This window comes from Lampetra fluviatilis, chromosome 68 (assembly GCF_964198595.1).
Source record: "Lampetra fluviatilis chromosome 68, kcLamFluv1.1, whole genome shotgun sequence".
Taxonomy (NCBI): Eukaryota; Metazoa; Chordata; class Hyperoartia; order Petromyzontiformes; family Petromyzontidae; genus Lampetra; species Lampetra fluviatilis.
Genome location: NC_136342.1, coordinates 3952862 through 3968352, shown reverse-complemented (window position 1 = coordinate 3968352; position 15491 = coordinate 3952862). Strand labels below are relative to the sequence as shown.

The 15491-nt window shown below is 56.1% G+C and overlaps 1 protein-coding gene across 1 annotated transcript in view; it reads right to left on the bottom strand.

Annotated features, from left to right (window-relative positions):
* The window catches only part of LOC144952536 (uncharacterized), a 208730-nt gene that overhangs the window by 101485 nt on the left and 91754 nt on the right, over positions 1-15491 (bottom strand). The window contains 7 exon segments of the mRNA XM_078882985.1: positions 665-772; positions 1711-1764; positions 3694-3738; positions 5266-5319; positions 9096-9140; positions 13852-13905; positions 15058-15102. Of these exon segments, the coding sequence (XP_078739111.1) occupies positions 665-772; positions 1711-1764; positions 3694-3738; positions 5266-5319; positions 9096-9140; positions 13852-13905; positions 15058-15102 (405 nt within the window).

Genomic DNA, 15491 nt, shown 5'->3' with positions numbered 1-15491 from the left:
TATAATGATGATGGTTCTCAGACCTGCGCTAGGAGTCTGGTATGATGATGATGGTTCTCAGACTTGCGCTAGGAGTCTGGTATGATGATGATGGTTCTCAGACCTGCGCTAGGAGTCTGGTATAATGATGATGGTTCTCAGACCTGCGCTAGGAGTCTGGTATGATGATGATGGTTCTCAGACCTGCGCTAGGAGTCTGGTATGATGATGATGGTTCTCAGACCTGCGCTAGGAGTCTGGTATAATGATGATGGTTCTCAGACCTGTGCTAGGCGTCTGGTATGATGATGATGGTTCTCAGACCTGCGCTAGGAGTCTGGTATGATGATGATGGTTCTCAGACCTGTGCTAGGAGTCTGGTATGATGATGATGGTTCTCAGACCTGCGCTAGGAGTCTGGTATGATGATGATGGTTCTCAGACCTGCGCTAGGAGTCTGGTATGATGATGATGGTTCTCAGACCTGCGCTAGGAGTCTGGTATAATGATGATGGTTCTCAGACCTGTGCTAGGAGTCTGGTATGATGATGATGGTTCTCAGACCTGCGCCAGGAGTCTGGTATGATGATGATGGTTCTCAGACCTGCGCTAGGAGTCTGGTATGATGATGATGGTTCTCAGACCTGTGCTAGGCGTCTGGTATGATGCCAGGGTGGCCGCTCACCTTCTCGCCAGTGAGGCCGATGGGGCCCGGGTCTCCGGGCAGGCCGGCTCGACCCTTGGGGCCCTCAGCGCCGTCCTCCCCACGGGGTCCCGAAGCTCCCAGCTCACCCTGACGGCACGGGGGGTGGGGGTGAGGGGTGAGGGGTCACACGGGGGGTGGGGTCACGTGGGGTCACAAGGGGGGCGGTCACAATTTGGGGGTCACATTGGGGGGTCACATGGGGGGGTCGCCACGCACGCCGCTTTGACCGCGCCCCCTACTCTGGTCTACAGGAGGTCGAGGGTTAGATTCTGACCCTGACGACGCCTGCTGCTGCTGTATATTTGGAGTTTGCGTGTCTCTCTCTCATCATCATCATCATCACGGTGGCTAGGAGATGTTGACTACCTCACCTGGTCTACAGGAGGTCGTGGGTTCGATCCCGACCCTGACGACGCCTGCTGCTGCTGCTGTATATTTGGAGTCTGCGTGTCTCTCTCATCATCATCAAGGTGGCTAGGAGATGTTGACTACCTTGCCTGGTCTGCAGGAAGTCGAGGGTTCGATTCTGACCCTGACGACGCCTGCTGCTGCTGCTGTATATTTGGAGTTTGCGTGTCTCTCTCTCCCCCGTGGATTTTTCTCCAGGTCCTCCGGCTTATTTTTTTCCCCATCCACGTTTAGAATCGACACCAGCCACGTAGTTTTACCCGGGCCCGCTCACCATCATGAAGGTCCTTAATGATCGTGAACAGAGTGTCAAGGACTCTGAAAGCACGAAGATCAACCCAGAGCCCAGGCCTACTGATGGTATCATAGGCCTTGACCAGGTCAATAAAGCAGAGATGTAGGTCTTGTTGGAATTCCCTACACCTCTGCTGTAGCAGACGGACAGAAAATATGGCATCTGTGCAGGACCGCCCTTTCCTGAAACACACACACACACACAGACACACACACACACAGACACACACAGAGACACACACCACACACAGACACACACACACACAGACACACACAGACACACACATACACACAGACACACACACACACCTAGGTGTACTAACCTGGTCGCCTTTGGCTCCCGAGTCTCCCTTGGCACCGGCAACGCCATCCTCTCCCTGGACAGAGACACACCACCACCATGATCACCACCACCACAACCACCACCACCACGACCACCACCACCACGACCACCATCACCACCACCACGACCACCACCACCACCACTGTGAAACCCATCGCCCTCGGTACTCCCACCACCAGCTAGGTGCGAGCGGGTGAGCGAGGAGTGAGTGGGTGAGGAGTGAGTGAGTGAGTGAGTTAACGAATGACTAACTGAGTAGTTCAGTGAGTAGGTGAGTGAGTGAATGAGTTGGTGAGTAATCGAGTGAGTGAACGAGTCACTAAGTGTGTAGTTGAGTAAGTAGGTGGGTGAGTGAATGAGTTGGTGAGTAATCGAGTGAGTGAGTGAGTGAGGAGTGAGTGAGTGAGCTGTGGAGTGAGTGAGGAGTGAGTGAGTGAGTGAGTGAGTGAGTGAGGAGTGAGTGAGTGAGTGAGTGGGTGAGTGAGTGAGTGAGGAGTGAGTGAGTGAGTGAGTAAGTGAGGAGTGAGTGAGTGAGTGAGCGAGTGAGTGAGTGTATGAGTGAGTGAGGAGTGAGTGAGTGAATGAGGAGTGAGTGAGTGAATGAGGAGTGAGTGAGTGAGGAGTGAGTGAGTGAGGAGTGAGTGAGTGAGTGAGGAGTGAGTGAGTGAGGAGTGAGTGAGTGAGTGAGTGAGGAGCGAGTGAGTGAGTGTATGAGTGAGTGAGTGAGGAGTGAGTGAGTGAGTGAGTGAGTGGGTGAGTGAGTGAGGAGTGAGTGAGTGAGTGAGTAAGTGAGGAGTGAGTGAGTGAGTGAGCGAGTGAGTGAGTGTATGAGTGAGTGAGGAGTGAGTGAGTGAGTGAGTGAATGAGGAGTGAGTGAGTGAGTGAGTGAGTGAGTGAGTGAGTGAGTGAGTGAGTGAGGAGTGAGTGAGTGAGTGAGGAGTGAGTGAGTGAGTGAGTGAGGAGTGAGTGAGCGAGCGAGTGAGTGAGTGAGTGAGTGAGTGAGTGAGGAGTGAGTGAGTGAGTGAGGAGCGAGTGAGTGAGTGTATGAGTGAGTGAGTGAGTGAGTGTATGAGTGAGTGAGGAGTGAGTGAGTGAGTGAGTGAGTGAATGAGGAGTGAGTGAGTGAGTGAGTGAGGAGTGAGTGAGTGAGGAGTGAGTGAGTGAGTGAGTGAGTGAGGAGTGAGTGAGCGAGCGAGTGAGTGAGTGAGTGAGGAGTGAGTGAGTGAGTGAGTGAGTGAGTGAGGAGCGAGTGAGTGTATGAGTGAGTGAGTGAGGAGTGAGTGAGGAGTGAGTGAGTGAGTGAGTGAGTGAGTGAGGAGTGAGTGAGTGAGTGAGTGAGTGTATGAGTGAGTGAGTGAGGAGTGAGGGAGGAGTGAGTGAGTGTATGAGTGAGTGAGTGAGGAGTGAGTGAGTGTATGAGTGAGTGAGTGAGGAGTGAGTGAGTGTATGAGTGAGTGAGTGAGGAGTGAGTGAGTGAGTGTATGAGTGAGTGAGTGAGCGAGCGAGTGAGTGAGTGAGTGAGGAGTGAGGGAGGAGTGAGTGAGTGTATGAGTGAGTGAGGAGTGAGTGAGTGAGTGAGGAGTGAGGAGTGAGTGAGTGAGTGAGTGAGTGAGTGTATGAGTGAGTGAGTGAGGAGTGAGGGAGGAGTGAGTGAGTGTATGAGTGAGTGAGTGAGGAGTGAGTGAGTGTATGAGTGAGTGAGTGAGGAGTGAGTGAGTGTATGAGTGAGTGAGTGAGGAGTGAGTGAGTGAGTGTATGAGTGAGTGAGTGCGTGTATGAGTGAGTGAGGTGTGAGTGAGTGAGTGAGTGAGGAGTGAGTGTATGAGTGAGTGAGGTGTGAGTGAGTGAGTGAGTGAGGAGTGAGTGAGTGTATGAGTGAGTGAGGAGTGAGTGAGGAGTGAGTGAGTGTATGAGTGAGTGAGGAGTGAGTGAGTGAGTGAGTGAGCTGTGGAGTGATCCTCACCTTGCCACCGTTGTGCCCCTTGAGTCCCCGGGCTCCCTCCGCTCCCTAGGACGGGGACAGGAGGAAGTCGCGTCACTCACCACCACTCACCACCACCACTCAACACTCACCACCACTCACCACCACCACTCACCACCACCACTCACCACCACCACTCACCACCACTCACCACCACCACTCAACACTCACCACCACTCACCACCACCACTCAACACTCACCACCAGCACCACCACTCACCACCACCACTTACCACCACCACTCAACACTCACCACCACTCACCACCACCACTCACCACCACCACTCAACACTCACCACCACTCACCACCACCACTCAACACTCACCACCACTCACCACCACCACTCACCACCACCACTCAACACTCACCACCACTCACCACCACCACTCAACACTCACCACCACCACTCAACACTCACCACCACTCACCACCACCACTCACCACTCACCACCACTCACCACCACCACTCAACACTCACCACCACTCACCACCACCACTCACCACCACCACTCAACACTTACCACCACTCACCACCACCAGCACCACCACTCACCATCACTCACCACCACCACCACTCACCACCACTCACCACCACCACTCAACACTCACCACCACTCACCACCACCACTCACCACCACTCACCATCACTCACCACCACCACCACTCACCACCACTCACCACCACCACTCAACACTCACCACCACTCACCACTCACCACCACCACTCAACACTCACCACCACTCACCACCACCACTCAACACTCACCACCACTCACCACCACCACTCACCACCACCACTCAACACTCACCACCACTCACCACCACCACTCACCACCACCACTCAACACTCACCACCACTCACCACCACCACTCAACACTCACCACCAGCACCACCACTCACCACCACCACTCACCACCACTCACCACCACTCACCACCACCACTCACCACCACCACTCAATACTCACCACCACTCACCACCACCACTCACCACTCAACACTCACCACCACTCACCACCACCACTCAACACTCACCACCACTCAACACTCACCACCAGCACCACCACTCACCACCACCACTCACCACCACTGACCACCACCACCACTCAACACTCACCACCACTCACCACCACCACTCACCACCACCACTCACCACCACCACCACTCACCACTCACCACCACTCAACACTCACCACCACTCACCACCACTCAACACTCACCACCACTCACCACCAGCACCACCAACACCACTCACCACCACCACTCACCACCACTCAACACCACTCAACACCACCACTCACCACCACTCACCACCACCAGCACCACCAACACCACTCACCACCACCACTCACCACCACTCACCACCACCACCACTCATCACTACCACTCACCACAACTCGCCACCACCACCGCAGCAGCAACAGCAACGCGCGCGTGGTGCGGTGTAGTGCAGTGTAGTGCGGTACGGTGTGGTGCAGTGTAGTGCAGTGTTGTGTGGTGCAGTGTAGTGCGGTGTTGTATGGTGTGGTGTGGTGCGGTGTGCGTGGCACCGTACCTTGGCTCCGCGTGATCCTGGATACCCAACGCTGCCCTGAGGTCCCTGCACCCCCTGTGAGCGCGCACAGAGAACACGCCGGTGACACACGTGACACACACACGTGACACACACAGTGACACACACAGTGACACACACAGTGACACAGTGACACACACAGTGACACACACACAGTGACACACACAGTGACACACACAGTGACACACACAGTGACACAGTGACACACACAGTGACACACACACAGTGACACACACAGTGACACACACACAGTGACACACACACAGTGACACACACAGTGACACACACACAGTGACACACACAGTGACACACACAGTGACACACACAGTGACACAGTGACACACACAGTGACACACACACAGTGACACACACACAGTGACACACACACAGTGACACACACAGTGACACACACACAGTGACACACACAGTGACACTCACAGTGACACACACAGTGACACTCACAGTGACACACACAGAGTGACACACACAGAGTGACACACACAGTGACACTCACAGTGACACTCACAGTGACACACACAGTGACACACACACAGTGACACACACAGTGACACACACAGTGACACACACAGTGACACACACACAGTGACACACACAGTGACACACACACAGTGACACACACAGTGACACGCGTGACACACACACAGTGACACACACACACAGTGACACACAGTGACACACACACAGTGACACACACACACAGTGACACACACACACAGTGACAAAGATAAAGATCCCCCGTATAGCCTTAACAGACTGTAGGGGCAAGTGCTGTTAGCGAGCACCTATGAAGGCGGGAACGGCACACGAGGGGGTGGGTGGCCAGCACCACGCCCGACCGCCTTTGTCTCCCTAGTGGCGATGTTTACACACCGCACCAGGTACTCATTTGAGGCTGAGTCGACCTAGGGGAGGCCCAGGACCGGTTCAGATAATCGTCACTGGTGTTGGCCGTGAGTGGGAATCGAACTCGTGTCGCCAGGTTCATAGCGCAGCGTAGCGCTAACCGCTGCACTACCGCTCCCCACACACGTGACACACACAGTGACACACACACAGTGACACACACACAGTGACACACACAGAGTGACACACACACAGGTGACACATACAGTGACACACACACAGTGACACACACAGTGACACACACACAGTGACACACACAGTGACACACACACAGTGACACACACACAGTGACACACACAGTGACACACACACAGTGACACACACACAGTGACACACACAGTGACACACACAGTGACACACACACACAGTGACACACACAGTGACACACACACAGTGACACACACACAGTGACACACACAGTGACACACACACAGTGACACACACACACAGTGACACACACACACACAGTGACACACACACAGTGACACACACGGGTGTCACAGGCAGAGAAGCGGGCAGGCATGAGGACGGAGACACGCGGAGAGACACAGAGAGACACGGAGAGACACAGAGAGACACGGAGAGACACGCGGAGAGACACGCGGAGAGACACAGAGAGACACGGAGAGACACACGCAGAGACACGCAGAGACACGCGGAGAGACACAGAGAGACATGGAGAGACACACGCAGAGACATGCAGAGATACCCAGAGACACAGAGAGACACGCGGAGAGACACACGCAGAGACACAGAGACACACGCAGAGACACGCGGAGAGATGTGTTGAGACACACGTGGTGAGACAGGGAGGCTCGTGTAGAGACACTGGAGATACAGAGAGACACTGAGACACACATAGACACGTGATAAGACACGTGTAGAGACACAGGGAGACACTGAGACAAATAGAGACACGAGGTAAGACACGCAGAGAGACACTGAGACACGTGGTGAGTGGCGTGGTGAGTGGCGTGGTGAGTGGCGTGGTGAGTGGCGTGGTGAGTGGCGTGGTGAGTGACGTGGTGAGTGACGTGGTGAGTGGCGTGGTGAGTGGCGTGGTGAGTGGCGTGGTGAGTGACGTGGTGAGACACGTGGTGAGTGGCGTGGTGAGTGGCGTGGTGAGTGACGTGGTGAGTGGCGTGGTGAGTGACGTGGTGAGTGGCGTGGTGAGTGGTGAGTGGTGTGGTGAGTGGAGTGGTGAGTGACGTGGTGAGTGACGTGGTGAGTGGCGTGGTGAGTGGTGTGGTGAGTGGCGTGGTGAGTGGCGTGGTGAGTGACGTGGTGAGTGGCGTGGTGAGTGGTGAGTGGTGTGGTGAGTGGAGTGGTGAGTGGCGTGGTGAGTGGCGTGGTGAGTGGTGAGTGGTGTGGTGAGTGGAGTGGTGAGTGGCGTGGTCAGTGGCGTGGTGAGTGGTGAGTGGCGTGGTGAGTGGCGTGGTGAGTGGTGAGTGGTGTGGTGAGTGGAGTGGTGAGTGGCGTGGTGAGTGGCGTGGTGAGTGGTGAGTGGCGTGGTGAGTGACGTGGTGAGTGGCGTGGTGAGTGGTGAGTGGTGTGGTGAGTGGAGTGGTGAGTGACGTGGTGAGTGACGTGGTGAGTGGCGTGGTGAGTGGTGTGGTGAGTGGCGTGGTGAGTGGCGTGGTGAGTGACGTGGTGAGTGGCGTGGTGAGTGGTGAGTGGTGTGGTGAGTGGAGTGGTGAGTGGCGTGGTGAGTGGCGTGGTGAGTGGTGAGTGGTGTGGTGAGTGGAGTGGTGAGTGGCGTGGTCAGTGGCGTGGTGAGTGGTGAGTGGCGTGGTGAGTGGCGTGGTGAGTGGTGAGTGGTGTGGTGAGTGGAGTGGTGAGTGGCGTGGTGAGTGGCGTGGTGAGTGGTGAGTGGCGTGGTGAGTGACGTGGTGAGTGGCGTGGTGAGTGGTGAGTGGTGTGGTGAGTGGAGTGGTGAGTGACGTGGTGAGTGACGTGGTGAGTGGCGTGGTGAGTGGTGTGGTGAGTGGCGTGGTGAGTGGCGTGGTGAGTGACGTGGTGAGTGGCGTGGTGAGTGGTGAGTGGTGTGGTGAGTGGAGTGGTGAGTGGCGTGGTGAGTGGCGTGGTGAGTGGTGAGTGGTGTGGTGAGTGGAGTGGTGAGTGGCGTGGTCAGTGGCGTGGTGAGTGGTGAGTGGCGTGGTGAGTGGCGTGGTGAGTGGTGAGTGGTGTGGTGAGTGGAGTGGTGAGTGGCGTGGTGAGTGGCGTGGTGAGTGGTGAGTGGCGTGGTGAGTGACGTGGTGAGTGGCGTGGTGAGTGGTGAGTGGTGTGGTGAGTGGAGTGGTGAGTGACGTGGTGAGTGACGTGGTGAGTGGCGTGGTGAGTGGTGAGTGGTGTGGTGAGTGGCGTGGTGAGTGGCGTGGTGAGTGGCGTGGTGAGTGGCGTGGTGAGTGGTGAGTGGTGTGGTGAGTGGTGAGTGGCATGGTGAGGTACGTGTTGAGTGGTGTGGTGAGTGGCGTGGTGAGTGGTGTGGTGAGTGGCGTGGTGAGTGGTGAGTGGCGTGGTGAGTGACGTGGTGAGTGGTGAGTGGCGTGGTGAGTGGCGTGGTGAGTGGCGTGGTGAGTGGTGAGTGACGTGGTGAGTGTCGTGGTGAGTGGTGAGTGGTGTGGTGAGTGACGTGGTGAGTGGCGTGGTGAGTGGCGTGGTGAGTGGCGTGGTGAGTGGCGTGGTGAGTGGCGTGGTGAGTGGTGAGTGACGTGGTGAGTGTCGTGGTGAGTGGTGAGTGGTGTGGTGAGTGACGTGGTGAGTGGCGTGGTGAGTGGCGTGGTGAGTGGTGAGTCACGTGGTGAGTCACGTGGTGAGTGGTGAGTGGTGTGGTGAGTGACGTGGTGAGTGTCGTGGTGAGTGACGTGGTGAGTGGAGGCTGCTCGTACCATCTCTCCCTTGTCACCTGCAGGACCCTCCTTGCCAGGATGGCCCTGCACACGCGCGCACACAAAGACAAAGATCCCCCATGTAGCCTGTAACAGACTGGTGGGGCAAGTGCTGTCAGTGGCGAGCAGCAGCAGCAGCGCCTACGAGTGGGTGGGTTGCCAGCACCACAAAGACAAAGATCCCCCGTGTAGCCTGTAACAGACTGGTGGGGCAAGTGCTGTTAGCGAGCACTGCTTAAGAAGGCTTGGGGGTGTGGGTTGATCGCACCAAGGTCGCAAACAGGTACCCGTACCTGTACCCGGCCGTACCCGTACCCTACCCGTACCCGGCCGGCTGGGTACGGGTAGGGTACGGGTATCGGGTACCCGATTGCGACCTCTGGGATGAAGCCGTGTTGCAGGCGCGGGTGGGTTGATTCTAGGAACTTGAATTGTGAGAAGAGACAAGACGTTGGGGAAATGAGTGACAAACGGTGACTCACCAGTGACTCACGGCCTACCCGTACCCGTACCCGTCCGCACCAGGGTCGCAAATGGGTACCTGTACCCGTACCCGGCCGGGTACGGGTAGCCGGGTATCGGGTAGGGTACGGGTATCGGGTACCCGATTGCGACCTCTGAGCTGAGCTGATTTGTGGTGGCCGTAGTTCCGCTTCTGACCAAAGAGAGGCCACAAAGCTCTGCGGGGGACTTGTGCCTGCTGAGATGGAGGGCGCGTTGTGGTGTGGGTCTCTGTGGGTCTCTGTGTGTCTCTGTGAGCGTGGGTCTATGTGGGTCTCTGTGAGTGTGGGTCTCTGTGGGTCTCTGTGGGTCTCTGTGTGTCTCTGTGAGCGTGGGTCTATGTGGGTCTCTGTGATTGTGGGTCTCTGTGGGTCTCTGTGGGACTCTGTGTGTCTCTGTGGGTCTCTGTGAGTGTGGGTCTCTGTGAGTGTGGGTCTCTGTGGGTCTCTGTGGGTCTCTATGAGTGTGAGTCTCTGTGGGTCTCTGTGGGTCTCTGTGGGTCTCTGTGTGTGTGGGTCTCTGTGGGTATCTGTGGGTCTCTGTGGGTCTCTGTGTGTGTGGGTCTCTGTGGGTCTCTGTGTGTCTCTGTGGGTCTCTGTGAGTGTGGGTCTCTGTGAGTGTGGGTCTCTGTGGGTCTCTGTGGGTCTCTGTGGGTCTCTGTGAGTGTGGGTCTCTGTGGGTCTCTGTGGGTCTCTGTGGGTCTCTGTGAGTGTGGGTCTCTGTGGGTCTCTATGAGTGTGAGTCTCTGTGGGTCTCTGTGGGTCTCTGTGGGTCTCTGTGTGTGTGGGTCTCTGTGGGTCTCTGTGGGTCTCTGTGGGTCTCTGTGTGTGTGGGTCTCTGTGAGTGTGGGTCTCTGTGGATCTCTGTGTGTGGGTCTCTGTGAGTGTGGGTCTCTGTGGGTCTCTGTGTGTGTGGGTCTCTGTGAGTGTGGGTCTCTGTGGGTCTCTGTGGGTCTCTGTGTGTGTGGGTCTCTGTGAGTGTGGGTCTCTGTGAGTGTGGGTCTCTGTGGGTCTCTGTGGGTATCTGTGGGTCTCTGTGAGTGTGGGTCTCTGTGGGTCTCTGTGAGTGTGGGTCTCTGTGGGTCTCTGTGGGTCTCTATGAGTGTGAGTCTCTGTGGGTCTCTGTGGGTCTCTGTGGGTCTCTGTGTGTGTGGGTCTCTGTGAGTGTGGGTCTCTGTGGGTCTCTGTGTGTGTGGGTCTCTGTGAGTGTGGGTCTCTGTGGGTCTCTGTGTGTGTGGGTCTCTGTGAGTGTGGGTCTCTGTGGGTCTCTGTGGGTCTCTGTGTGTGTGGGTCTCTGTGAGTGTGGGTCTCTGTGGGTCTCTGTGTGTGTGGGTCTCTGTGAGTGTGGGTCTCTGTGGGTCTCTGTGGGTCTCTGTGAGTGTGGGTCTCTGTGGGTCTCTGTGGGTCTCTGTGAGTGTGGGTCTCTGTGGGTCTCTGTGGGTCTCTGTGGGTCTCTGTGTGTCTCTGTGAGTGTGGGTCTCTGTGGGTCTCTGTGTGTCTCTGTGGGTCTCTGTGGGTCTCTGTGAGTGTGGGTCTCTGTGGGTCTCTGTGGGTCTCTGTGTGTATCTGTGGGTCTCTGTGAGTCTCTGTTGGTCTCTGTGAGTGTGGGTCTCTGTGAGTGTGGGTCTCTGTGGGTCTCTGTGGGTCTCTGTGAGTGTGGGTCTCTGTGGGTCTCTGTGGGTCTCTGTGTGTCTCTGTGAGTGTGGGTCTCTGTGGGTCTCTGTGTGTCTCTGTGGGTCTCTGTGGATCTCTGTGAGTGTGGGTCTCTGTGGGTCTCTGTGAGTGTGGGTCTCTGTGGGTCTCTGTGTGTGTGGGTCTCTGTGAGTGTGGGTCTCTGTGGGTCTCTGTGGGTCTCTGTGGGTCTCTGTGTGTGTGGGTCTCTGTGAGTGTGGGTCTCTGTGAGTGTGGGTCTCTGTGGGTCTCTGTGGGTATCTGTGGGTCTCTGTGAGTGTGGGTCTCTGTGGGTCTCTGTGAGTGTGGGTCTCTGTGGGTCTCTGTGGGTCTCTATGAGTGTGAGTCTCTGTGGGTCTCTGTGGGTCTCTGTGGGTCTCTGTGTGTGTGGGTCTCTGTGAGTGTGGGTCTCTGTGGGTCTCTGTGTGTGTGGGTCTCTGTGAGTGTGGGTCTCTGTGGGTCTCTGTGTGTGTGGGTCTCTGTGAGTGTGGGTCTCTGTGGGTCTCTGTGGGTCTCTGTGGGTCTCTGTGTGTGTGTGTCTCTGTGAGTGTGGGTCTCTGTGGGTCTCTGTGTGTGTGGGTCTCTGTGAGTGTGGGTCTCTGTGGGTCTCTGTGGGTCTCTGTGGGTCTCTGTGAGTGTGGGTCTCTGTGGGTCTCTGTGGGTCTCTGTGAGTGTGGGTCTCTGTGGGTCTCTGTGGGTCTCTGTGGGTCTCTGTGTGTCTCTGTGAGTGTGGGTCTCTGTGGGTCTCTGTGTGTCTCTGTGGGTCTCTGTGGGTCTCTGTGAGTGTGGGTCTCTGTGGGTCTCTGTGGGTCTCTGTGTGTCTCTGTGGGTCTCTGTGAGTCTCTGTGGGTCTCTGTGAGTGTGGGTCTCTGTGAGTGTGGGTCTCTGTGGGTCTCTGTGGTCTCTGTGAGTGTGGGTCTCTGTGGGTCTCTGTGGGTCTCTGTGGGTCTCTGTGAGTGTGGGTCTCTGTGGGTCTCTGTGGGTCTCTGTGGGTCTCTGTGTGTCTCTGTGAGTGTGGGTCTCTGTGGGTCTCTGTGTGTCTCTGTGGGTCTCTGTGGATCTCTGTGAGTGTGGGTCTCTGTGGGTCTCTGTGGGTCTCTGTGGGTCTCTGTGAGTGTGGGTCTCTGTGGGTCTCTGTGGGTCTCTATGAGTGTGAGTCTCTGTGGGTCTCTGTGGGTCTCTGTGGGTCTCTGTGAGTATGGGTCTCTGTGGGTCTCTATGAGTGTGGGTCTCTGCGAGTATGGGTCTCTGTGGGTCTCTGTGGGTCTCTGTGAGTGTGGGTCTCTGTGGGTCTCTGTGGGTCTCTGTAGGTCTCTGTGGGTCTCTGTGAGTGTGGGTCTCTGTGAGTCTCTGAAAATTGGTCTCTGTGGGTCTCTATGAGTATGGGTCTATGTGGGTCTCTATGAGTTTGGGTCTCTATGGGTCTCTATGAGTATGGGTCTATGTGGGTCTCTATGAGTTTGGGTCTCTATGGGTCTCTGCGGCCCTATGAGTCTCTACTAGTCTGCAGAAACACACATTTAGAGTATTTGGCCGCTATAAATTTCCACGCGACAGTGATGATGACGATGACAACGATGATGATGACGATGACGAAGATGATGATGACAACGACGATGATGACGACGATGATGATGATGACGACGATGATGATGAGGATGACGATGATGATGACGACGATGATGATGATGACGACGATGATGATGATGACGATGATGATGACGACGATGATGATGATGATGACGATGATGATGATGATGACGATGATGATGACGACGATGATAATGACGATGATGATGATGATAATGATGACAATGATGATGACAATGTAAGCCACTTAGTTGCGCTGCTATAATTAGTGATGGGCAGGCCGCTTCTGAAAAATGGGCCACATAGCTCAGTGGGGCCTGACCTTGTAAGTTAACAACAACAGAGTTGAGTCGAGTGAGAGGGAGGGGGTGGGGGGGGAGGGGTGGGGGGAGGGGGTGGGGGAGGGGGTGGGGGGGAGGGGTGGGGGGAGGGGGTGGGGGAGGGGGTGGGGGGGAGGGGGAGGGGGAGGGGGGAGGGAGAGGGGGTGGGGGAGTTGGAGAGGGTGGGGGGGAGTTGGAGAGGGTGGGGGAGAGGGGGAGGGGGTGGGGGGAGGGAGAGGGGGTGGGGGAGGGGGTGGGGAGAGGGGGTGGGGGAGGGGGTGGGGGGAGGGGGAGGGGGGGGAGTTGGAGAGGGTGGGGGGGAGGGGGTGGGTGGAGGGGGAGGGGGGGGAGTTGGAGAGGGTGGGGGGGGAGGGGGAGGGGGTGGGGGGAGGGAGAGGGGGTGGGGGAGGGGGTGGGGGGAAGGGGTGGGGGAGGGGGTGGGGGGGGGAGGGGGAGGGGGAGGGGGGGGAGTTGGAGAGGGTGGGGGGGAGGGGGAGGGGGTGGGGGGAGGGGGAGGGGGGGGGAGTTGGAGAGGGTGGGGGGGGAGTTGGAGAGGGTGGGGGGAGGGGGTGGGTGAGAGGGAGAGTTGGAGAGGGTGGGGGGAGGGGGAGGGGGTGGGGGGGGGGGAGGGAGAGGGGGTGGGGGGGGAGGGGGTGGGGGGGTCGTGACCCTCACCGGAGGTCCGTCGGTTCCGGACGGACCAGGCAGGCCGGGTTTACCTGTGAGACCCTGGACAGACACACAGCATCATCATCATCACCACGATCATCATCATCATCACGATCATCATCATCATCATGATGATCATCACGGTCATCATCATCACGATCATCATCATCACGATCATCATCATCATTATCACGATCATCATCATCATCACGATCATCATCATCATCACGATCATCATCATCACGATCATCATCACGATCATCATCACAATCATCATCATCATCATCATCACGATCATCATCACAATCATCATCATTATCACGATCATCATCACAATCATCATCACGATCATCATCACAATCATTATCACGATCATCATCACGATCATCGTCACGATCATCATCACGATCATCATCATCATCACGATCATCATCACAATCATCATCACGATCATCATCACGATCATCATCATTATCACGATCATCACCACAATCATCATTATCACGATCATCATCACGATCATCATCATGATCATCATCATCACGATCATCATCATCATCATCACGATCATCATCATCACGATCATCATCATTATCACAATCATCATTATCACGATCATCATCACGATCATCATCACGATCATCATCACAATCATCATTATCACGATCATCATCATCACGATCATCATCATCACGATCATCATCATTATCACGATCATCATCACGATCATCATCATCACGATCATCATCATCACGATCATCATCATCATCACGATCATCATCATCACGATCATCATCATCATAATCATCACCATCATCATCATGATGATCATCATCATCACGATCATCATTATCATCACGATCATCATGATCATCGTCATCATTAACCTCACAACCATCGTGACCATCATCCCCCACCATCCCAATTTCCTTCACGCTGTCGCGCCATCGCCATGACCGCCACCACAACCAAAACCACCTTTAACACCAACACCACCAACACAACCAGCACCAACACCACCACCAACACCAGCACGAACACCACCACCAACACCACCACCAACACCACCAACACCACCACCACCAACACCACCAACACCACCAACACCACCAGCACGAACACCACCACCAACACCACCACCAACACCACCACCAACACCACCACCAACACCACCACCGACACGGGCTGTCAGAGTGAGGCGTGCTCCGTTACCCTTTCTCCCGGAGGCCCGATGGGACCCTGGGGCCCAGGCAGACCCTGCAAGGGACGACAGCGACGGGCGGGGAGGGTCAGCACGCTCCTGTGAGTGTGAGTCTCTGTGGGTCTCTATGAGTGTGGGTGAGTGTGGGTCTCTGTGAGTGTGGGTCTCTGTGAGTCTCTGTGGGTCTCTGTGGGTCTCTGTGGGTCTCTGTGGGTCTCTGTGAGTGTGGGTCTCTGTGAGTGTGGGTCTCTGTGTGTGTGGGTCTCTATGAGTGTGGGTCTCTGTGGGTCTCTGTGGGTCTCTGTGAGTGTGGGTCTCTGTGGGTCTCTGTGGGTCTCTGTGGGTCTCTGTGAGTGTGGGTCTCTGTGGGTCTCTGTGGGTCTCTGTGGGTCTCTGTGAGTATGGGTCTCTGTGGGTCTCTGTGGGTCTCTGTGAGTGTGGGTCT